General features: G+C 41.4%; 1 protein-coding gene across 9 annotated transcripts; it reads left to right on the plus strand.

The window, feature by feature from the left end:
- Positions 1-6007: 6007 nt before the first annotated feature.
- On the plus strand, positions 6008-25498 carry FMR1 (FMRP translational regulator 1). Of its 9 annotated transcripts, none has more exons than XM_044427308.1 (16): positions 6008-6477; positions 10568-10620; positions 12825-12918; positions 13919-13990; positions 14231-14379; positions 14981-15074; positions 15160-15276; positions 16015-16185; positions 16276-16354; positions 17376-17485; positions 19531-19593; positions 20165-20251; positions 20525-20720; positions 21926-22105; positions 22926-23008; positions 23578-25498. In XM_044427308.1, exons 1-16 carry the CDS (start codon positions 6424-6426, stop codon positions 23737-23739), a joined length of 1764 nt encoding a protein of 587 aa, XP_044283243.1. In that variant the 5' UTR covers positions 6008-6423; the 3' UTR covers positions 23740-25498. The 9 variants fall into 9 exon arrangements, with proteins under 9 accessions (XP_044283243.1, XP_044283245.1, XP_044283244.1 ...); XM_044427310.1 differs by having other exon boundaries at positions 23629-25498; XM_044427309.1 differs by having other exon boundaries at positions 21962-22105.
- The last annotated feature ends 143 nt before the right edge of the window (positions 25499-25641 follow it).

Here is a 25641-nt window from a genome sequence, read left to right on the forward strand (position 1 = left end):
CACTTCAGATAACTCAGTTATGCAATTCACTGCTACCAGTTGTCTCAGTGACCACCAACTTGCCTAACTTCAAAGGGAGATTAGATAAATGCATGCAGATAGTGCTATTTAGGCCTTCTTCTCATGAGGATTACATATTACCTCCAGAACCCAAGGAAAGATGTGTTGTGAGTCAGACAGACAGTTGGTCTTTGTGCCCATTCCCCAGGCCTGCTGATCGGGACTTGGAGGCGGCCTTGGAATGTGGGGCGCCTCCCGACACCGAGATAAGTGCAGGCACCCATCTCAGCAGCAGATCCCCCAGGTGCTCCAGCAGCCTCTGAGAATAACCAAGATATACAGCTATGGGGAAGAGACTTGGAACAGGGGAGTTTCTCAACGAGATGAAGTCATTATGGCTCTTGGCCCCGCGGCACAACATTAGGAGCGGAGGGCTACCCAATTGGAGGATCAGCATGCAGAGAGGAAGTGTGCCCATTTCCCTTGTGAAAGGAGAGTTCCTGGAAGTAAATACTCGATTGGGTTCAACAAACTTGCTCTGTGCATGCTCAGAGATTCATTCAAGGTGAACGCGCTTCTAGAAAATGCTTTGGTCAATAAAGAAATTTTTTCAAGAAAGGCCAGTGGCTTTGGACCTGAAGCCTTGCTCTTGACAGGATGCTTCTCGATTCCCCTTCGTAGGCAAGAATGGCAGAGGGGTGCTCTCACGGCCTGTGTGGGCTTCCCACAGGCAGCTGGTTAGCCAATGCGTGGGAGCAAAACGCAGGAGTTGGTCTGCTCCAGCAAGGCCCTTCTTATGATCTTATGGCCTCAACCCAGAGTTTTCTAAGCTGCTGCTCTCACATCAGCTAAACAAACTACCTCTCCTCTGGAAGTCTTGCACTGCGATTGTATGCCTTCGGTGGCAAATGATTTCATTTTCCTTAAGCTCTTCTGGCTCACTCTTCCCTGCTCCTTACCACCCTTTGTCAATACCTTCCAGTATGTTTGATGTCAGCATAGCACGACCTCTTGACCCTGCTAATCCTCTTTCTTCTTCCAGGTGATGCGGTTCCTAATTGAGTGATGTGCCACAACGGATTCTTCCACAGCTCAAGGTCTGTCTGCATGCTACAGATTCAATAACGAGAACAAGAAGGGTCTCCTACATTCTCTCCACTGCACAAAGTTCCCTTTAACACTTAAATGAAAAATGGCAACATATGGAATTGCTTTTTGATCCTGAACACCTGAAGCGGCTCTCTGTGCATGGGCTCAGAGAATAGCCAAAACTGGTCCAGTGCTAATCAAATCAAATAGAACTTTCTTGCCACAAAAGTCTCAGTGATCAAAGACCTCAGAGGGGCTCTGGCAGACTATAGGAGAACCTGGCAGTTCCCACCTCTATAGCCAGAAAGAGGCATCAAAAAGTACCTTTCCTAATAGTTTACTCAGGTAGTGAGTGTTGCTGGTATTGTAGACAAAAGCCAGCCACTGAGAAAGAAAGGATGATTGGTATTTTATTGTGCGAGAACCAAACTTTGAAGAAAAACACATCTTTACAAAAAATAAAACACAACACTGAAGCTCAGTCTATTGAAGACTGAGCATGTTCAGCACATGCAGAATATTAACAGAGAAAATTGCTTGTTAGCAAGCTGCAAGATTGTTGCTGAAAAATGTGAAGGAGGAACCTGTGATGAAAGTATTCCAAGTAATGTTTTCATCCTCAGTCAGAAAGAAAGGCCTGTGTGGACAGATCAAGTGTCAGCATTCAGAGACATTTGGAAAGCATCTGGAAAAAGGGATATTCGGGCAACTTAATAAATATGGAGAACATATCAGAGCTCACACACTGGTGAGGCTGGTCCTTCAGCAGATGTTGCGGAACATCGGTGGAGGCTTCAAAGGAGAGAGGAAAACCTGGGAAAGCAAATCACGGCAACCCATAACTCATGTATTAGCTTTCACAAAGGACTTCTCAATGCTGAAGCCTATACATTTGTAACTTAAAATGTGCAAAATGAGCAAAGACGACCAAAACCCAAACCAGCCTTGTGATGGTTGAGGCCCTAAAACTTCTTTCCCATCTATGCACCCAGGGCTCTTGCTCCTCCAATGTGAACTCGAGCCCAGAAAAGAATCGCACTTACTGGAGCTCAGGATGCACAAACCTTGACCATTTTGTAAGGCCCCACTCACCTAACAGAAACGGAAATATACAGTGGAAAGCCTAGCGGCACGTTGGTTAACATGAGTTAGGTAGCCAGGCCCCAGGCAGTATCATTGGATAACAAGGGCTGGAAGCAAACTAATCCCCTTACTTCCCCTTGACCATTGTTAGCAGCTATTGGCTTTAGCAAGCCTTCCAAATGACCGTAAAGCTTTTAATAGTTATTTCAGAAAATAATGAAAGATGTGGGGGAAATGCTTGCATTCTAACCCATTGATTCATCTTCTCATATTTCATATCATTAAACTTAATGCCATTATTTCAGAAGCACTGAAATTACCATTTCTATTGGGGAGCCACCTTGCCGCAAAGCTTGAGCGCTGCGCATTGGATGGTCTACGTGGATTTTGCAGAGGTAGGAACAATGCAGAGATAGCTCCATGTTTCCGATTCTGACTCGAGTGAAGAATCTACCATGTGCAAGGCATGAATGCAATGTGGACATGGGGCCAACTTTTGTCTCTGCAGTGCACACAACTGGAGTAAAAACATCTGTTTCCATGAGGCAGTGAAGAAAACATAGCTGACGACTACCTTGTACATCCTGGTTGCAAGCTGGGAGGATAGCCCAAGTACTCTTGCCAAAGCAGCTCGTGGGCTGAGCCAAGGAGATTTGTCCCCTTTATGAACAAGCAGCCCAGCTCCCAATGACAGTCTGTGGGCTCTGCAAGACCGTCTACTGCTACAAGTTCGCATAATGCAGGAAGCCACACGGCTCCAACACGAACATGTGTAGCAGAGGATTCAAACCACTATAGCTCATTCCCCCAAATAAGACCATGTCTTCACAACTCTGCTAGATAGATCAACCGAACAGAAATGCTTAGATATGGGGACATCCGCTTCATACACCAAGGTTTCAGGTTCCTTTGAGCCTCCCAAAATTACAGTATCCTGTAGTATCTCCCACACAACCATGTGACTGACCATTGATGGTTATCTTAAAAGAAATTAGTTTCAGCAATGCCTGGAAAGCTGAGGATTTAATTAGTTGACTATGTACTTTTGATGAAGAAATGAAAATTCATTCCACTCCAGTCCATTCACTTAGGCCACTCTCAGCCTAAACTGCCCCATGAGATTGAGGGAAAAGCTGAGGGGACAGACTGTGTGGCTGAGAGAAGGGGAACATAATACATTTTAACTAGAAAGTAGCTTTTGCTCAGAATACATGTGGGAGCTGCTACCTAAATCCCACCTTGGGCACTTTTATACTGAAAAACAGCTGCCATAAGCGATACAGATGTTTTAAAACCTTTTAAACTGAGATGCAATAAATAAAATGCAGCTTTTAAAAACCTGTAATAACTACTGTGCTGATGATGCTCTGACGAAGTCACATAAGCGAGGAAGAAATTATTGGGCCTTCACCTAATAGCTAAGATCCGCCCCTTGTAACAATGGAGCTTGTGTGTTTGGCTCATATTCAACCATTTTATTGTTCATGGATTTTACAGAATCATAGAACAGTAGAGCTGGAGGAGGCCAGAAGGCCATCAGGTCCAACCCCCTGCTCCATGCAGGACTCCAAGGTAAACCATCCCTCTCAGGTGGCTGTCCAGCTGCAGACTGAATGCCTCTGGTGTGGGAGGGCCCACAACCACCTTGGGCAATTGGTTCCATTGCTCTAACAGTCAGGAAATATCTCCTGGTATCTAACCAGAAACTGGTTGCCTGTAACTTGAGCCCATTATTCCGTGTCCTACACTCTGGGGTGATGGAGAAGTGATCCTGGCCTTCTGTGTGACAATCTTGCAAGTACTTGAAGAGAGTTATCCTCTCTCCTCTCAGCCTTCTCTTCTTGAGGCTAAGCATGTCCAGTTCTTTCCATCTCTCCTCACAGGGCTTTGTCTCCAGTGCCTGGATCAGCCTTGTTGCCCTCCTATGGACTCTTCCCACCTTGTCTGCATCAAACTGTGGTACCCAGAACTGAATGTAGTGCTTCAGATGAGGCCTAACCAGTGCTGGATAAAGGGGAAACTAGTACTTCATGTGAACTGGAACTAATGTTTCCATTAATGCAGCCTAAAACAGCATTTTAAAAACTTTATTTTCTTCTTATAATGCCCAACTACCAAAAGGTTCTTTAGGCAGTGTACAAAAGTCAACATATAAAGCAATTAAAAATTAAAACCAATAAAACCACAGTAACAAGACCACAGCAACTGTAAGCAAGGTTGGGATATAGATACAGTAACAGTATATAATAAAGTATAATATTAAAAGTAAAAATTAATTATTAAATGACCTGGAAAATAAAAATGGTTTTCACCTGGCACTAAAAAAATACTTGGTAGCAGGTGTACCTCTTTGGGGAGCTCTTTCCATAAATAGGGTGCCACAACAAAGAAGGCCCTTCTTCTGGTTGCCACTGTCCTTACTTCCATTAGAGGGGACTCCTTAAGGAGGACAATATTAAGGCCTAGGTAGGTACACACAGGATAGGGTGTTTCTTCAGATAACCTGGCCCCAGGACAATTAGGGATTTAAATATCAATCCTAAGCCTTTGTTAATGTTAACACTTTGAATCTGGACTTCAACTGGTAACCAGTGCAGCTGGAAAAGGACTGGCATAATATGATCTCGTGGGCTAGTCCCCATTTCCAGACCTTTCTCAAAAGCAGTCCCAGGTATAACACAACGTAGTAATCCAAATGAGAGATTATCAGAGCATGCATTACTGTACCTAGGCTTTGTCCCTCCACATATCAGCCTATGATGATAAAAGCTGCTCTGTGCCACTGAGTCCACTTATGACTCAAGCAACAATTCCAGGTACAGGAGCACCCCCAAACTATAAACCTTGTCCTCCGCGGGGAGGGCAATCCTATCCAGAATAAGCTGAGTATCTCCCAATTGGAAGGCCAACCCACCCACAGCACCTCCATCTTCTCTAGATTGAGACTCACTTCTATGCCACTGCTCTTTGGGCAGCTCTGAACAATTACCAAGCAAAGACACAATGCTTGAAAAAGGAGCTGTGTGATAGCAGAACACCAAAGCCACTGATCTCCAGATTACCCCCTAAACAACTTTGCACTAGGCAGACCGCTTGAGAAAGGCCTTGTGCTCCGCTCTGACAAAGACTCGGGTGCCCTGGAACGCTCCTGGATGGTTTGGAAGCTACACACGCGCTCCATGGCAATTAGTAAAATAAATACAGATGAATAAATAAAAATGAAAAGCCACACACCTCTTAGGGTTGCGCATGCACAAAATCTACACTTGCACACTCAACCCCTTGCAGAAACGCCTCCCCGTACTGCAAAACCAACGAGGTCAGAGACCCACCCCCTCCGCCCGCCCAAAGACGTCCAAGAGCAGCTTCCGGCGGGGCCGCCTTTTAAAGCGCAGGCTCCCCCCTCCCCCCGCCTCCAGCCTCTCCCCGCCGATTGGACAACCAGCCGAACACTTCATTGGGCGCGGCGACTAGCGCGTCTTACGGACTGACAGGAGGAGCGGAGCTGGCCAGAGAGCGCGCGCCTCTTGCGCATGCGTGAAGGCGTCCGCCGGGCGGCCTGAGGCGCCTCGGCCTTTTAGTCTCGCGCGAGTACGCGTGCGCAAAGCCCTCCGCCAGGGCGTCCGTTGAGACGGCTTAAAAGGAAGGGTTCAAGCCGCGGACAAGTCTCGCGAGAACTCGACAGGCAGAGCGAGAGGTGGGGAGGGAGAACGGCGCGTGCGCGGGCGGGCGCGCAGGCGCACGCACGTCTTCCCCCTCCCCTTGCTCGTTCTTCCGCCAGCCCCTCCCACCCTGCCTCGTCGCTTTTCCCTCCTCCGTCGTCGTCGCTGCCGCCGCCACGGGGGGAGGAAGGGGCCGTCGCATCACGTGACGTGCGTGACGGCGCCAGGCCTTTCATGTTTACATTTGAAGCGGGCGGCCCGCGGCGGCACCCTTCCCCCACGCCCGGCCCTGCGCGCCGCCGCCGCCGCCTCCCTCCTCCCCGCCTCGGCCCCCGCCGTCGCCCGGCGGCCGTTTCGCTTTCGTTTCCGGGCCGCGACCGTCGCGACGACGACGGCGGCCAGCGGCCGTGAGGAGGAGGAGGGTGAGGAGGAGGCGAGGAAGGAACTGCCGCGCCCCCTGCTCGGCTTAAGGCCGCCGCGCCGCCGCCACGCGCCTCTGAGGGAAACGCAGGCAGGCCCCACGAGAGGGAGCGCGACGGGCCGCCTCGGCCGCGGGCCCGCCGCCGTCTCGGCCGCCTCGGCCGCCGCCATGGAGGAGCAGTTGGTGGTGGAGGTGCGCGGCTCCAACGGGGCCTTCTACAAGGTAACCGGAGCGCTGCCCGCCCCGGACGCTCCCAATGGAGGGACTAGGCCTACTGTGCCCGGCCGGGAGGCAGCCTTCCCTCGCGCCCGCCAACTTCGAGTGGGCGTCGGGCCCCCGGGCGAGGGAAGGACGGGAGAGCCTCGCCCTTTCCCCGTCTGTGCCGTTTCGCGCCTCCCCCCTTCTGTCCGCCCCCCCCCCTGCCCAGGCAGGCCTGCCTTTCCGAAGGGGGGAGGGGGGAAACTGAGCCCCCCCCCCCCCATAACGGGGCCTTTCATCGCTCTGGCTTGCTTCCCATTGGGATGGGGCTTGGGGACAATGTTCGTCAGTGGCGGTGCGGGACTCGATTGGTGGGGAGCCTGCTCAGGCTGCAAGGCAGGATGGGGTTCCTCTCCCTGCATCCGCGCACACACGTGTGTCGTTACGGTAGGCACGTTGGAATTGATGGGATTTATGTCCCGGCTGAGATCGGCGCTTCTGACTTAGTTGGGCCTGCTCTCAATGTGAGCGAGTCTGCCCGTAATCAGTGGCCGACTCGAAAAGCCGTGGTGGCGGAACAAGCAGCTCAGGACTGGGAGTTGGGAGAACCGGGTTGTGGCCCTCGAGATGAAATGGACCTCTTTTCAAATCGGCATGAGCTTGTTTTCTGTTCTCTCCTGACTTGCCATGCTCCCACACCAGCCGACCAGCCATACAAAAAGCTTTCATTTCAGCTAAGTTTGTTCACTGTGCACAAAGGGCCCAGCAGGATCTGAACAAAGGCATCCTGGTTCACGCAGCCGTTGTCTAGATGCTTTCAGCAGCCCCCAGGCAATAAAGAAGGCAATAGTGGTGTGGTACAGGAGTTAAAGAAACTTGGACTGGATTCTGGCCCCCACTCAGCCATGAATCACATTGGGCCTGCCCCTGATTTTTTGCCCAACCCACCTCACAGGGTTACTGTGAAGACAAAAAGGGACAGTGTTGTCTAATCCATCTTGCATTTTTTGCCTGGTGAGGTATAACTATAGTAAAGACAGTAAATGGCATGCACATGCAGAGAAAGGAGCAGATGTCGTTAACTAGTTGTTGATCAAGTACCTTGAAGCTAAACTTGCTCTGTAATGAAGACCACCACCATTCTCTCTCTCTCTCCTTGCATGCTATAGACACCAGGAAGGGCTTAAGGAGAGAGTTTATGGATCGAAGAAATATGGATTTGGGTAGTCGCTAATAGAAGTGCAAAGGCCTGGTCTTCAAGGAAGGGCTTTAAGGAGTTGTCAGAGAGTTGGACAGCAGCTCACATTTGGGAGCTCTAGAACTACACAAGTAGCCCACACCAAGGCATGGAATTGGTTGGGGAACTTTTTTGGTGGAGGCTATTAAACTTTTTGTGTAGGGAGTCTTCCAAGTGGGTATGCTTTCTCTGAAGAAAGGCATCTTGAGGGAAAATAGGGCAGCTAGAGTTTTAAGAATATATGAAGGAAAGATGATGCTGAGAAGGTCTTGTCCTGCTTCATCAGATGGAGAAACAAAACAGGAGAATTAGGAAGAAATTAACTTAAAATTGTGTTGTGAGATACCTGCATTTCTTTTTCTGCAACAAAATTCATCATGCAATTTGCAAGACTTTACACTTTGAAAGTACAGTTATTAGTCATGTGAACTAAATAGTGTAACGTAACACTGCCACTTGCATCTGTGGTCTACATGATGCACTTATACTGGGCCTAGCTTGTTTTCTGTTGAGGCAGCAGGGTTCTTTTGGCCCTTTTTTGCTTGCTTCCCACAAGTTATCAGCCAAAAAAGGGAGGGAACTTCCCCCCAATTAAGTGGGGTGTACTTTGAAATCAGTGGCAGCTTCTGAGATGTAGCCATATGGAATATTAGACTTACTCTGTTTGACAAAGAAATTGCCTTAATGTTGATGAAGTGGACCCTGGTTATTGTGGTGGTGCTTGTGAATTCAGTATATAATTGGTAGATAATTCACTATTCAAATCTTGATTTGTTTTTTGAACTAAATTGTCATGGAAACAAGTCTCGGACTTTATAGATATTGTAAAAACTGGTAGGAATCTTAATTTTGAGGTTGCTAGGCCTAGATTTTCAGAAGACCAAACTGCAGTTCTTAAAATATTTTGCCATGATTATTCATGTTATGCTGATGTAGAGAAGATAGCCTTTAAGGTGATAATATAGATATTCATTACTTGGGCATTGCATCACTCACTTGTTCACTCTTTGTTCTTAAGTAATGTCTGGGCTACTCTTGCTTTCAAACCTTGCCCAGAAAACTTAATTCCTAGCTTCAGAAGTGAGTTTTTAACACTAAACTTACTGACATTGGCCAAATCTAACTAGATGGAGGCTGCTTGCCACCAATATCTAACAGAATTTTCTGTCTAAAGGATGAAAACAAGGAAGAGGTCTCAGCTGATTTCTGCAGAAATTAGCTAGTTGATGTTTCCAAACATCAAGTGGCCTGTTCCATGTTGACCAGACAGTTGCCATTAGCTATTAGTGGAAGTTGCTGATACAGTTATTTCATTTAATGAGATTAACACCAGCTAACACTTTGTAGAAAAGACAGTGTGGTTCCACTTTGAATTTTTATCAGTTTGAAATACACCATTATTGCTACTATAAGGAAGTTCATCAGTTGATTTCTGCTGCATACTGCATAGCTTACAATCCCATTCTCCAGTTTGTTAAACTTAGTAAAGGGCTAGGGAAAGTTAATTAGTTTGAAAAGTGTCTGTTCTTAATAAAGGCTAAAAGTTATGCCTACCAAATGAAAAGCCACCCCCCCCAAAAAAAAAACCTTATAGACAGGGGAGCTGAGAATCAATTTGCCCTAGTCTAATTTGAGTGTTCATAATATTTTCCTCCTTTTTGCCAGCCATTATAGGCATGCTTTTTATATAAAAATGTATGTTTCTTAATGTCATGGTTGTTACACTGCAGTATCTGTCGTTTAAAAGGTTTGACTCTGTCCTGGAACAATTATTTTATTTTTTTACTTGCTCATAGTCAAAGCGCTGTCAGAAGATTTAATTGTAAAGAGATCTGTGAGAGCCTCTTCCTACAATACTTTTCCTACATTATATATGTCTTTTCAGGAAATAGTCTGGAAGTTTTCTGTCCCATGCTGTAGCTCAAGTTGGTTTTATAGTTTGATCAAATCAGGGAATTCAGAGCCCATAATATTTATTTGCAGAATAGGCACATGCAGAGACTTCTCACCTCGAGTACGATGATCATTTGAGTAAATGCTTTTTACTAGAAGAAATTATAAGGGGACACAGTTCTACCAAAAATTCTTTTTCTAGTGCAACCTTTCCCAGTCAATTGCGCTCCAGATGTTTTGAACTACTACAGCTCCCATCATCCCTGTCCCACGTTCATGCTGGCTCAGGCAGGTTGGAGTTGTTGTCCAAAATATGTGAAGGATGCCAGGCTGGAAAAGTCTACTCCAATGACTTAGTTCAAAAAAGTATTTGATTTAGGTTGAATAATTGCCATATAATAGGCAAGACGATTGTGTGTATTTCTAGGTAGTGTATTTACTATGGGGCAACTAAGTTTTCAGAGCTACCATTGAAAATAGTTAATTTGGTGTAGGAGATCATGTGAAAGCCCCCAAATTAAAACTTAGATGCTATGTTTGTCCTGTGTGGTGCTAATCATGCACAACTATCCACAGCAATAAAGGAACTGCATTTATCATGCTATAGTTGGAGGTATTATAAGACACTGCCACTTATTTTCTGGATATTTGAATAGAGATACTCTGGGGTGGTTGTGACTGGATAATAAAACCACAATCATAGTGACTTAATATTTATATATTTATTGCTGCAAAGCATACTAGCAATACACTGTTCATTTCATGCTTGTCCTCTCGTTCTGCATTTGTGTAGTTTTTCTTTTGAACACAGCACATCTTAACATGTCTCAGAAGTACATAAATACTTGGTGTGGCCAATATCTACAGTGGTCAGAATATTTGCAATTTTTGCTTACTTTCTGCCTTGTGGCAGTGCAAAGAAGAAATCTTTGCATGGCACTAAAATGCTAGTATCTGCTATTAAGTGTCACTTCTCTTTTACAGGCATATGTGAAGGATGTGCATGAAGATTCAATAACTGTTGCATTTGAGAATAAGTACGTATGGTCTTAATACTAACACAAAATTGTAATAGATTTATTTATAATTGTATATAATATAAAATGTATTTGGACACATATGAACCTCAGTGACCTCATCTTTAAAGCTTGATTTTGATCATCTTGTAGCCTTACCTTCTAGTCTTGGGGAGTGCTGTGGAAGCACCTAGTCCCAGGCAGAGTCATTTGCAAATGCATGCTGTAACTGCTCACATGCACAAAGATGCCTTACGGTTAAACACATGACGATGCTAAATGCAGTGGATTCCTGTTTTGTTGCTACAGTTCAAGAGGATTGTGCATAAATCCACCAGGTAGTTTGGCTCTTGGAATTCATACTCCATGTGAGGAGCAAATTGTCCTATTAAAGGTGTTCCTAGAGCTCCACATAGGAAGATTAATTTATTTAAAAACACTGGGGCCATTAAAAGCTTAATCCATTTTTATACCTATAGTGTAAAAGTGGACTTCTTAAGAGAACTCCTGTCCAGTTCGCTGGATTGCTTTAATACTTTGAGAAACTCAAATTGCAGCTTTAATTATCCCTTTAGAAAAGCTACCCAGTTATACATGTGTTTAATTTTTTGAAGTTGCATCTGCATCTCTGTTGTCTATAGTAGACAGTTCCTACTTGTCCAAGTGATCATTGAAATCAGTGAAATTTCCATATTATACATGGAGAATCAGGCACTCACTAATGTTCCCTGATTATGCCTCTTATTATCTTAAGCCAGGTCACATGTAAAACTAAAACATGTATTATCATGTATTATATCATGAAAGAGACTATAATGGGCTTCTGCTGTTAAAGGAAGTAAGCCAGATGTGCACCACTCACCGTATTTAGATTAGAGGTCCATATTGCTTCATTTTGTTAAATCAGGCATGCTTCAGAATTTCACAGAATCCGATGAGTGGCCTGTGTTAGAAACCATAGAACTTTACCAAAGGCTTGTGAGAAGCAGATTGAACTTGCTGATATTTCCCCTCGATTTCTGCAGTCTCTTTCCCAACCCCATGCCTCTGCAAGCTGTGCATTGACCTTACTCTTTGTTCCCCTCTTTTTTCTTCCTCTGGCATCTTATTTTTCAGATTTTTTTTTTTTCAGTTACTTGACATTAATAGTTTTTCAGCATTCTTTGCTATAAGTGTAGCATAATTCCTCCCCTAAGCTCAGAACCAAGGGGATGGAGGAACAATGTGAATACACTGACAGAAGCATTCTTCCGTCCCTAGCATAGTCAGGGTTGGGTGGATCATACATATGTTTCTGCAAAGGGTGAAATGAATGACCTACAGGCCTTAAATTGTTCGTGTTTGTTTCAACTATGTCAGTGAAGCATGGAAATACTAAATCTCAAAGCACTTAATAAAATAGTGTCCAGTTATTAAACAAACATAGAAGGAGCAAGTCAAAAGGCCTCCTGGGCCATGTCGTCTGACTCCTGGCTTCATCCTGCTCTGCTCATGACATGCCTCCCAGGTGCATGTCCAGCCTATCCTTGAACACCCTCACTGATGGGTGTTCCACCTCCCGTGGAAGCCCATTCCATACCCTAAAATCTACTTTCAGTCATAATTACAGAAACACAGCCCTTCCTTTGCTTTCATTGTCCACTTTTCCAGCTTGGTGCCTTCATAAGAGCAGCTTATAAATAAGTCAGCAAATGATACTGGTCCGCTGGAGGCCTGGTGAAAGGACAGAGAGCCCTTACTCTCCTTTGCCAGGGTGCCGCATTTCTATACTTGGTGCAGATGAAGGGGCTTCCCCTGGTCAAACAGTGCTCTTGGTCTCTTGAGTGAGTGCAGGGCAAGGATGGTATTTCTTATTTTTCCTTCACTGTCCTGCACACTTACTTAAACCATGGGGCATTGACAACAAATGGAAGAGAGAAAGCATCCTGCCTGCATGTTGCCACCAGTTTTATTGGCACCCCACAACAGGTTCATTCATAAGTAATGGAGTATAATGTGTGACCCCGCACTGGTGTTTGTTCAGAGGTCAAACAGTCCAGCAGTTAACAATGAATTGTGGACTTTAACCTGTGGGCTGTCATATAGTGGTTTGGCTTATCCTAGTTCAGTTGGTTAAGTTCCTGGTAAATAATCACCAGTCCCCAGTCTCTACTGAAGTGCTCTGTTCTATATCCCTCTTGGTTCAGTTACTTTTTAATACCTTAAGCTTTTATTCTGTATTTTAGCTGGCAGCCAGAAAGACAGATTCCATTCCATGATGTCAGGTTTCCTCCACCTGTGGGGTACAATAAAGATATCAATGAAAGTGATGAAGTCGAGGTAAGAGCTGTTTGAATCCATGTTATGTACTATTGTATTTCAATGTATTTTATCATGTTGTAAGCCGCCCCGAGGTTTCGGCAAGGGGCGGCATAGAAATGTTATAATAATAATAATAATAATAATAATAATAATAATAATAATAATAATAATGTTTTTAGCTGAAGTAGAAATGGTAATAAAGTTGGCCTTTTTGATAAAAATAGCTGCATTAGTACTTTATATCCTCATGGTTTTTTCCAAGTATTTACTGTATACAATCTTTGAGAACAGAAATGCAGGTATTCATGTACTAACTTTAGCACAACTAGACCTTCTCACATTCATGTTGTAACTGGAATTTATGAGGTGGGTGGGTTGGGGACAGAATACTTTTTTCCAGAAGAAACGGAACTTCAGTAAGTTGAAATACATGGAATCTTTATTTTATGATAATTTCTATATTTACTATTATGAACATTCCTAGGGAGGCGTACAAGGAACCATAGGATTTTTTTTATTTTTTTTTTTATTTTATTTTAGATCTCTTTTTGCGAGGGCAAAGAGCAAGCTAGCCCTGTGCTCCCAAAGAGGGAAATTCAAACTCCAAATTCAAAGTAATTTCTCACATGAAGAAGTAATTCCTCTGCTGCACCTAAGTTACTAAACATACCTTGGTAGTTATTATGCAGTGCTGTATACATTTGACAAACTATTGTTTGAGGTTCCCAGCAGAGGGTAAAACAAGCAAATTGTTATACAAGCATTCAGAATAAATACTTGGAGGCTTATGTTAAAATACTAGTAGCTTTAGGAATTTGGCCCTGCCTTGCATATCTAAGACATTAAAGCAGTTATGGAAGTCAGTAACAGGGTAGAGGCATGAGAATAATATCCCTTTTTACCTTCTTAGTTCTAATATAGTACTTGCATTATCATTATGGAGTAATTGCTTTTCACTAGATGATATTTTCTTTACTGCATGGCAGTATAGTGTTCTACACTATTCTTTTGTGTTTAGGTTTATTCCAGGGCTAATGAAAAGGAACCATGTTGCTGGTGGCTGGCAAAAGTGAGAATGATAAAGGGTGAGGTAGGAATATATATATTTTAATATTCTGTCTTTGATCTGATAAGTGAAACTTTTGGGTTCTACATTCTTCTGGGCTTTTCTGCTGGACATTTGGCTTTAACTGGAATCTTAAGTATATCATAATTGAAGCCAAAAAAGGAAAAATAAGAAACGGGCCCTTTCATATATAAGATATAGGCTTAGCATATCATCACTACTCGGTTAAACAGTGTCTTGGATTATTTTGTTCTTTTTTATTAGTTTTATGTAATAGAATATGCGGCTTGTGACGCTACCTACAATGAAATTGTCACAATTGAACGTTTAAGATCTGTGAATCCCAACAAACCTGCAACAAAGGATACTTTTCACAAGATCAAACTTGATGTGCCAGAAGATCTAAGGCAAATGTGAGTACAAAGCTTCCTGGTAAAAGTTGTAATCTGTGTTATTTAACCCTAACATTGAAAATACTGGCTTAACATTATAGGATTTTATTGGTATTTTCCAAAATCACAAGCATGATCTATATGTGATTGGTTATAAATATGTTGCAATTTAAGTGGTCTATGAAAGTCCCCAAAAGCCATTATATGTAGCAACATGACATTTAATTAAGCATACATTATTTATAGTAAGGTAATCAAGACTTTCAGCTGTTAGGATGATAAAGTGTGTCACCGTTTAATTGTCTGAACTTGCACAAACCAGAAGAGGCTTCGGCGAATGGGGCGGCATAAAAATGTTTTAATAAATAAATAAAATAATATATATAAGCATAAATGTACCTAAACTACTTCATGTTACAAAGCAGGCAGTGCAGATGTGACTTGGAGCCCTTTTGGTATTCTGTGTGGTGTTTCATTCTTGTTTATTATGAAGGCTAGGTCACCAGAAAACAGCTGGGCAATACATGCATGTATGTCCATTACATGTTATGGCTGAGCCATGCATTATATACCTAGATAATGTTGAATGCTATAAAAATGCTAAAAATAATTTGTATTTTAGGTGTGCTAAAGAATCTGCACACAAGGACTTCAAAAAGGCAGTTGGAGCATTCTCTGTAACATATGATTCTGAGGCCCATCAGCTTATCATATTGGTAAGTTTTTTTGCATTGAAAAGTATTTGGCAGACCTGTACTGAATATGAAACTGATAAATATCTTTCTCCACCCTGTTATCTAGTCAGTCAATGAAGTAACAACAAAACGTGCAAACATGCTCATTGATATGCACTTTCGAAGTCTTCGCACCAAGTTGTCATTGATCATGAGAAATGAAGAAGCAAGCAAACAGCTAGAGGTATTTAAGATTACAGTTTCTACAAGGATAGCTGTGCTTTCTGGAGCAAAATGGAAAAAAAAACCCTAAGTTTCGCAGCACCTTAAAAGGCTAGTAAATTTATTACTCTATAAGCTTTCATTTACTAAAGTTTGCCTTTAAGGTGCTGCAGAAGACTATTTTAGTTGAAATATATAGGTTCATTGCCCAAAACTGGAAAACTATTCAAACTCATCTGGTATACTCTGCTGATAATCTTTGTGGAGACTTTTTTGGGAATCTCTCATAGCTACAAAGAAATGACTTGTGGCAAAGACACTAGAGAATGAGTCTGAAAGCAGTACAGCCATGCCGTTTGCTTTACCATATATTACTAATTTCAGAACTGCCGGTAGCACTTTTGTAATAAATTTACTGTTGCAAATAACCCTTGAGTCATTGTCTTGCATTTTACTGATTGGAAATTGATGTTGGCCGACTTCCCCAGGAACAACTATTGAGTCTGTATAATTTGAATCCAGCTCAATATTCCAAATAAACCAGATCACCATGTCAACCAAAAACATTTACTAAGAATGGTGAATATCCACAATCATAACAGATTATATCAATATAATTGCTTTCCTAGGTTAATAGGGATTTTATCTGGTATTCCTAATGGATTCCCAGATGTACAAGAGGGAACAACTTGTGAATTATACACTCCTTCGATGATTTTGTACCCGTGTTTTCTTTCTAACTAAGAATGCATGTTTGCAGAGTTCAAGGCAGCTTGCTTCACGATTCCATGAACAGTTCGTTGTACGTGAAGATCTAATGGGTCTGGCCATTGGTACTCATGGTGCTAATATACAGCAAGCCAGGAAAGTACCAGGTGTGACAGCAATTGATCTTGATGAAGACACTTGTACATTCCATATTTATGGGGAGGTGAGTTCCTTCTGTAGCGTTGCATTTCAGAAGGTCTCTCTGCAACACTGCAACACTTTAATACCTATTTTACTTTATTTTTCTCTGAAGGATCAAGATGCGGTGAAAAAGGCAAGAAGCTATCTTGAATTTGCTGAAGATGTTATCCAAGTCCCAAGAAACTTAGTAGGTATGTAAGTTAGGGTATAATTTTGAAGCTTCCAATACTTACAGATATTCCCTTGGATGCAAATCAAAGAGACTTGTTTAGTGTAGATAACTTTTTAAATTTCAGCTATGGTCTTTTTTTAGTTTAGTTCCTAGCTAAATACAGGCATTCTAATGTTTGTATTTAGTTCTTAAAACTGATTACAGTTGACTTTTAAACTGAGTCATGGCTGTATAGCAAACAGATCTGAGGTAGAGGCTGGCTTGTCGAGAATACTTCAGCTACTGGGCAATATAGCAATCTAATAAAGAACCTGGTGATATATACAGTTATACATTATAAATGATAGAAGCCATGTATTATATTTAATAATTTTCAGTTTTTTACTGGCTCCAGGGTGTAGCAAATCAGAAGCAGTAAATCCAGGAAATGTCATGCTGTAAATTGTCAGGAACATTCACATAGCTCTTATAGTTTGTATTATTGTTCTATTTTATATTCTTCAATTACCTGAGCACTCCAGTGAGTTGAGATTTCAAACACATCTTTGTATTTACATTGATAGTGCCATGGTGAATCAGAGGGCTTCACAGACTGGCGTCTGCCTAATTTGTTTTTAATTATCAGTACATATATTAAACCTCTTGATTATAGTTTTTGTTGTTATAATGTTAAACCTATTATCTTTTTTTTTTTTTGACAAATCAGAGACTTAATACTATTTCGGCACAGGTTGCTCTTGCAATAGTGAGGTCTATAGTCTCATTCAGAACAGGATTGTTCACTTTTGTAAATTGTTATGTCATGAGTTTTCAACCAAGTTTATCGAATGGCTGCTTCCTCCAAGTAGAAATTTTTCCTCTCCATGCTCCTTAAAAATTCCCAAGTTGCATTTAAGGTTGCATGAGGTAAGAACAGTGAGTCCAACATATGGAGGAAAGTTTCAGTTGGTTGGATACTGAGCTGCTTTCAGTTCTTGCTAAACTACTACTCATTGCAGTGATACCCTAAAAATGGGATATTCTGTTTTTTCTTTATCTAGGAAAAGTTATAGGAAAAAATGGAAAACTCATTCAGGAGATTGTCGATAAATCAGGTGTTGTGAGAGTGAGAATTGAGGCTGAAAATGATAAAAATATTCCACAAGAAGAGGTATGTTAAAAAAGTAGGACTACTACATGCTGATGCTTCATCGGAACAGGAAAAAAATGTGTGTTCTTTTATCATTGTTTGTTAAAACTCCAGGTTCTAAGTGGTTGTCTTGACCTCATTTTGTAATCCTGTCTTCATGATGTGATGAGGGTGTAGAGAATGTGGACAATAGGTTCTCTTTAGCTTGCTGGGTCAGAAATTGTGAATGCCAGATTCAGACAGCATTTGATATTGAAAATATCTCACTTTTTATATTGACAGCTTGGCTGTGATCCAGAAGCCCACAGGTGTCTTTCTGTGCAATTTGTAACATGTATAATGCCTAAACAGTGGCCATGTCTGGAAAATCATAAAGGAACTGCTACACAGAGGTACAATGCCTTACAGAAGTATTCACGCTGCTTTGATTTTTTAAGTTATACTTGTTATAACCTGGAACTGAAAAGGCTTTAATTGGCATTGTTACCCCTTGACGTTCACAAGATAGTCAGTGCTGTGAAGGTACAAAATATTTTTTACTGAGGCACAAAAGTTCATTGAACAAAAACAAACTGGCACTTGATGGCTGCTTAAGTATTTTCCCCCTTTGCTGTGACAGGTTCTAGTCAAACCTATTGCCTCCAGAAGTCACATACTGTAAGTAGTTGAATGGAGTTCATCAGTCCAGTTCCAGGGCCACATGAGTTCAGATGACACCTTCTTCTGGAAGACCTTGTATCACTTTGGAGATAATGTATCAAAACAAACATGAGGACCAAGGGATTATAAAAACAACTGTGGTATGAAATATTGCAGAAGCGTCAGATTAAAAGAATAATGACACCAAACTGAACACCTCTCAGAGCAGTGTTAAGTCCATTATTACAGAATGGGAAGAATATGGCTGAACCCTGAGAAGGCCATCCACCAAAAGTCATTGTCTGTTGCTTCGCTTATACCCTCCTTAACCAAAGAGGCCAATGGGAACTCTGAAGGAGCTGGAAAAAACCACAGCTGAGATGAGAGAAACCATCCATGAAACAAATTTCACACACAAGCTGGGCTTCAAGGAAGAGTGGTGAGAAGGCAGTGGTTGCTTGGGCAAACTCATCAAAGAGCACTCATAAAAAGATAAGTGAGAGTCATTGCAAATGTGGAGAGAGACCCTCTGGCCTGAGGAGACCCAAATAAAACCGGTTGCATTGCTGCAAGATGCTGTGTGGGGCATGAAGCATGGCAGGAAGCTGCTGCTCTTTGGTAGGATAAAGGGAATGGTCAGAATCAAGGGTAAGGTGGATGGAGTTACATACAGGGCGATTCTAGAGGAAAGCTGATTGCATTCTGCAAGGGGCCTGGCACAGGGCAGAAGGTTCATCTTTTAGCAGGACAATAGCCCTAAACACACAGCCAAATTTAGCACTGGAAGAGTTCAATAGGTTATTCTAAGCACAGAGCTCAATCCAGTAGATAATCTATGGCAAGACTTAAAAGTTGCTGTTCATGAGTTGTCCACATCCAGCCTGACAATGCCAGAGTACTCTTGCTAGGAAGAACAAGCAAGCAGGGCAGGATCCGGATGTGCAAAAAGGACAGAGTTACCCAAGAAGATTTACAGCTTTGATTTCTGTGAAAGGTGCTTTTATCCAGTGTTGACTTTGGTGGGTGGGGTGGAAGAAATACTTAAGCAACTAGGAAGTCCCAGATCATTTTTGGTTACTTCACTTGTTTGTCACAATAAAAGTATGGTGTACCTTCACAGCACTGAGTAGTTTGTATATACCAAGTAGCACTAATGCCAGTTAAATTTTTCAATTCTTGATTGTAACACAACAAATGTGAAAAGTCAAAGCAGAGTGAATAATTCTGCAAGGCTGTACCCACATACTTCAGGCTCACAGTGGTGCTACCATATAACCTGTAAATTTGGCTTATTTGCAGTTTCCACAGTGCAGCTTTAAAAGATGGATTGAGTCCTTTTGTCCTGTCAAATTTTGAGTTGAAGGTTCTGTGTTAACTCCTGTGTATGTTTAATGGCATCACTAACACGTGCATTCCTTATGCTGTAGGTGTTAGTTGTGTCATCAACTGTACCAGGGAGAAAGCAAAAACCTGAACTCAAAACTTGGCAGGTAAGAAGCATTCCCTTTTTGTAACTTCTCCTTTAAGTTTTTTAAGAACTTTGCTGACTGTAATCAACATTTGTGATTAGGTAAATGATGTAACATCTGTTACTACCAATACTGGGGTGACAAGTTTCCTATTCAGAGCAGTGTGCCAAGGATGATTTTCAGTTTGAGCTTTACAAGTTGAGTTGTGTTAGCTTACCCCTGCAAACATCCTCACTACATGAAGCCACATAAGTAACTTATGCATGGTGGCTGCTATAAGAGCTATCTACCTTTGCGCCAAACTGTTTAAATGTTTCTTGTTTAAATAGATGTGAGCTTCACCTGCACAAAACACGCATTCTGTCATTGCATTTTCTAAGCTGTAGAACATTATTTTGACCTTTCAAGATTCATGTAACAAGGATAGATCTTAAGAAAGCTCAGTTGTTGCTATTCTGTGATCTGGTAGATACTTGATTTATAGTAAAGACCATTTATCTTAATTGCTTAACTAATGGAATTAGGACTGGTGTAGTTGTATTGTGACATTAGTTGTATCACTGAATTGTCTAATTATGAAACTGCTTTCTAGGGGATGGTTCCTTTTGTCTTTGTGGGAACCAAGGACAGCATCACAAATGCAACAGTTCTTTTGGATTATCACCTCAATTATTTAAAGGTAAGAATCATACTAATTGTCTTCCTGGGGAAGACAGTGCAGACTTAAGAGAAACTTTACAACAGTATTTCTCAGTTTCCAACTTAATTTTGAATTTTGCAGTTTAAACTAACAAAGAATACTGTTAGCTAAGTGCTGAGTATATTTTATTAACCTGTTTTTAGGGGGAAATGATTAGTTTTAAATTGAGCTTTTCAAGACTCATACATTACCAAATGCTAAGCAAGATTCAAAGTGGCAACAACTTACTGTAACTATTTTTTCATTCTATAGGAAGTAGATCAGCTGCGTTTGGAGAGATTGCAAATTGATGAACAGCTTCGGCAGATTGGGGCTACTTCTAGACCACTACCAAACCGCACAGATAAAGAAAAAGGCTATATGACTGATGATGGCCCTGGCCTTGGAAGAGGTAGCCGACCCTACAGAAACAGAGGGCACAGCCGGCGTGGACCAGGCTATGCTTCGGGTAAGTAGCTTGGAAGGTGCAGACTTGTTCACCTTGAATTAGTTATGTGGCTGCCTTTATTTGGAATACTTACTTCTGCAGTTCTAGTCAGGCATGCAATAACTGAGCTTCAGCCTGTCTGAAAATATGAATAAGCTGAAGATATAGGCAAAGCTAAAGAAATGTTTCATTGTCTGACTTGTTCAGTTGTTATATTTTTTTTGCCTTGCCCTTGCTCCAGGGTGTCAAGGTTGATTTATATGGTGGGTCTTTCCTTCCCAGTCCCCTCAGAAAATCCTGTGAGGTAAGGTTGAGCTGGCCGTGATGCCATGTTTTAGATTTGAACCCAGGCCTCCCAAGTTCCACGTCTGTCATTCCCATTTATTTTACCATTCTGACTTCCTCACCTGAATGCCTGCCACTTTGTTCCCAGCTATTTATTGAAACTAGATATCAGTTCATCTTAAATCAAATTAGCATCCATTCTGAAACATGATACAGATCAGGCTCTTACACAAGCACCATCCTGGGTGCCTCATAAGCATATTCATCAACACAGAAGGGAGGAAGTGATGCTTCAAGCTCAAGCGTTGTGAGTCCCTGGCCTGTAAGCGTGTGACACAGTGAATACACGATTAGGTAAATGCTTCTCCAGTAGTCCGTACTTCGCTGGCATGCATTACGAATCAGCAGGCATGCCAAGAAGAGCCCGAAACCTAAAGTCCTGGTATTGTTGCTTGAGCTGCATTGGTCTGTGCTCACAAATGGCTGTGAACATAATTCAGTGTTTATTATGTGCTACCCCACACGATAGCTGCTGTGATAAGGTTAGTCCACCTGCCAAGCCGTTCATTTGATGCCGTCCCCGCTATTCCAGAGCAGCCACCAGACACTTGCCCATAAGCAAGGCCTTCACTGTAAGTCAAGATCTTGCTTTGTAGTTCCATGTAAACTTGAAAAACTGAATCACAGATTTTTTTTCCTAATGCAAATGAGTAGAGCTAATAATTTTCCTGAAACAAAACCAAAAAATAAAAATGGAAAACCCTGCACTAATTCACCCAAATAAGATTTTACATTGTCCTTTTCACTAAGAAAAGGACAATGCACTACAGCAGGAATCAGAAATCTCCTTAGGTGAAACTGGTAGTTCTTTCACTTGGATGGTTTTCATAAATATCTTGAAAATAGACTGGAATGTCTTGGTTTTTTTAAACTCTTGATAGGAACTAACTCTGAAGCATCAAATGCTTCTGAAACAGAGTCTGATCACAGAGATGAGCTTAGCGACTGGTCTTTAGCCCCAGCAGAAGAAGAACGTGATAGCTACCTTCGCAGAGGAGATGGGCGAAGGCGTGGTGGAGGTTCACGTGGTCAAGGAGGAAGAGGTCGGGGAGGTTTCAAAGGTGAGCAATAGGGCAGATGAGTTATTGGGATTCTGACTAAGCCCTGGGCAGCTGCTGTATGTCTAAAACAGAAGTCTGGAGCCAATAGATTTGCCAAAACATGTAATAAAAGCACTTCTACCATCACAGCAGTCATAACCATACGTCATACGTACTCAGGAATTGAAATCTCTAAGCAGCCTTTACTTAAGGCATAGTAGCACCTGGCAATTTCAGGAGTGAGAATGCGGAGGAGAAGCAAGCCAACAAGTAAGAGTTGTTACTTCACTGAAAACCCACTAAAAGATAACAAAAGGCAAAACAATGGGATAGATTATTATGCAGCTTAAGGAAGGAGGCCAGGACGAGCCAGGCAGGATAGATGTTGCAGTCAGACACTTTTAGCAGGCGGCAGGTGGGATCCTTTGATCCACTCTGCATCATTTAGCAATGAAGGCTATGCATTTATGGCAGCCCCGGTGAGAGCAGTTGATCTGAGCTGTAAGGCAGGAATGAAGGGTAACTCCTGCAAGTGACTGACTCTGCTTTTGAATTATTTTATTATTTTAATATGGGTATGCTGCCTGTTAGAGAAGTTCTTGGCCAAGCTTTCTGCAGTGATCGAGACTTTAAAATGCAATTATAAACCATGAAAAAAATATGTATTTTGATTAGACTCCAGGTAACAACACTTAGATTGTCTTTTCTGCCTACGAATGTTGGACCAATGGGATTTTGTTCATACAGCTCATAAAAGCCAAATTTTCCAGTATCCCAGAGAGTGACATGGGCATATTTTTCTACTAAATACATGATTTTAAAGAACAAATTTGATGCGCAGGAAATGATGAGCAGTCGAGGACTGATAACCGTCAGCGTAATTCAAGAGATACTAAAGGGAGATCAACGGATGGGTCTCTTCAGGTAATTTTTGCTTGTTTCATTTATGGATTGGTGACCATCCACACATGGCATTGCACTTGTGCCATGGTGTGATATAGCCACCTGCTTGTGCCTGTGTCAGCCATTATTCATCAGCTTCATTAACTATATTACTTAGAATTTTAAACTTCTGTGTTTCTGAAGTCTCAGAGTAATACTTTTTGAAGAGAATTCAAAATTAACTTCTTTTCCAAAATAAAAGTCGTACAGCCCTTACTTAAATTCTTATGCATATAATAGCACCTTGTGTTTTATCTGAAAGAAAGTTTCAGGCATTGTTGAATTTGTATAGGAAGGAAGTGCTGTAAAATAACTGATACCTAGCATACATTATAATCCAGTAAAGAACGCATTTATATTTATAATAATGTTTATGCCTGAATACTTTATCAGAGATGGCTGTTTTTATTTTCTCTTAAGTATGCACTTCCTTTAGATGTATTTCATTCAGAGGAGGACAGGTTGTGGGGATGGCCTCTTTAGCAGCTGTTCAAGTATTCCTCCTTCAATTACTGAAGGAGTATGCTTTATATAACTGTAACTTGTTTCAGATCAGAATTGACTGCAATAATGAAAGGAGTGTCCACACTAAAACATTACAGAATACCTCCAACGAAGGTAACCGGCTGCGCACGGGTAAAGATCGTAACCAGAAGAAAGAGAAGTCGGACAGTGGCGATGGTCAGCAACCGTTGGTGAATGGCGTACCCTAAACTGCATAGTTTGAGAAGTCATATTTCCTAAACTGTTTCAGTAAATCTTATTCCACATTAGAGAAACTTGTTAGGCCAAAGACAAATAGTAGGCAAGATGGCGCAGGGCATGAATTGAATTTAAAAAGTTCTGTTAGCCTTTTTTAACATCAGCAGTATGCAGTTTGTTTGTTTTTTTTTTTTCAAAATAAGACATTATACTTGCATTAAAATATCTTGAACTTCTGAGAAATTGCTTTCAAGTACATATTGCACTTCAAACAATGAGAGAGTCCTTTTGTTTGTTTTAAAAATACTGAACTGTGCATTGGTATTTCTGTTCAGTTGTACCATTTTAACGCATCTGGTCAAAATCACTGCTAAATTCAATTTTCAGAATAAATAGTGTTTGCGGTAATCAAATTGGGCTTCTGTTTTTCTATTAAAACTTCCTCATTTTAAAAATACAAAAGTTATGTTTTATGTCCTGTATCAGTTCACATTTTGGTTCACTTTTTCAGTATTTTAGTGAACCTGGATATATGTGTAATGTAACAAAATTGTCATTTTCATTAGCAAAAAGTTGTATGATCTGTGCCTTTTTTATATCTTGGCAGGTAGGAATACTATATTTGGATGCAGAAATCAGGGAAGATGAGTTGGAAACACTAAATGTACAATATATGTAGCAAACCTTCTCCAGAATTAGTACTTTATTAGAAGAATGCATGCTTTCCATAATTTTTCCTTACATAAACATCAAGTTAGGCAGTTTATAAGAATAGGAAACTTACTTTGCACTGAAGATAACGGCAGATCGTGTTACTGAGATGGTGTTTTTGTTTTTGTTGTTTTTTGTTTCCTTTTTAGTCAGGACAAGAAAAGTTTTTTAAATGCATATTTCCATTTGTGATAAATGAAAACAATTCATGGTTACCGAGGGAACAAATTGTAAACTTGTTCATAAGCTAATAGTGTGTGCCTGCTGTTTGGCTGGAGGACCAATTTAAAAGAAAAGCTTTCTTTTCTGTTCCCCTACAGTTCTGGTATTTAAATACAGAACCTATCTCAGATGAGAGAGGAAAAATATATGCGACTTCTAGTGAAATTCAGGGATAGTGTGGTTTGACAGCATCGGAGACAGAACAGTCTTACAAGGTCTCATAAGTAGATTCAAACATGTTAGTGAAGTTGGTGCAAAGTTTCGTTGCCCAAAATAGGGGATGGTGGGTGCTTTCTATTCCTGATCATGAATTACATTTACTTGCAAAAAGTGCAGTAGGACCTTCATTTTGCGCTATTCTGTTTTTATTAAATTTACTCCAGTAGGAGTGTTGCTGATTATGTACAGAGTTGTACAAACCTGGCCCCTGTCTGTGTTGTGCATTTTTTTCTCAGCTTTTCTCATTTTATTTTTTCCTTGCATACAAGCAAGCATATAAAAATGGCAACAAGCTGCACACAACTTAACAAATATTAAAAAGTCTTAAATATTGCCAAACATTAAATGTTGATTTCTAGTTATTTATTTTTGGGGGAATGTATAGTATTTGAAAACTGAAATTGGTACCTTGCACACATCATCTGTAAGCTGTTTGGTTTAAAATACTGTAGATAATTAACCAAGGTAGAATGACCTTGTAATGTAACTGCTCTTGGGCAATATTCTCTGTACATATTAGCTACAACAGATTGGATTTTATGTTGACATTTGTTTGGTTATAGTGCAATATATTTTGTATGCAAGCAGTTTCAATAAAGTTGGATCTTCCTCTGCTAATGGATGTTGATGCAATCTTTATAAATGATTGCTTTAAACAAATCAACTTAAAAGAAGCAAGAACCTGTTTTTTCTGTGTTGAATTGGAAACATTGTTTATTCCAGATGTGTGAAAGCTGAAGCATTTCCAGTTTCAAGAATTT

The sequence above is a fragment of the Varanus komodoensis genome, unplaced genomic scaffold (assembly GCF_004798865.1).
Source record: "Varanus komodoensis strain SLA01 unplaced genomic scaffold, ASM479886v1 scaffold18_3, whole genome shotgun sequence".
NCBI classification, from domain to species: domain Eukaryota; kingdom Metazoa; phylum Chordata; class Lepidosauria; order Squamata; family Varanidae; genus Varanus; species Varanus komodoensis.

Bases quoted from the DNA above. Each gene is read 5' to 3' on its own strand.
- FMR1 (XM_044427308.1), top strand. From the start codon at position 6,424: ATGGAGGAGCAGTTGGTGGTGGAGGTGCGCGGCTCCAACGGGGCCTTC. The intron at 13,991-14,230 runs GTAGGAATATAT...CTTTTTTATTAG, and splicing joins TGAGAATGATAAAGGGTGAG to TTTTATGTAATAGAATATGC. The intron at 16,186-16,275 runs GTGAGTTCCTTC...TTTTCTCTGAAG, and splicing joins CATTCCATATTTATGGGGAG to GATCAAGATGCGGTGAAAAA.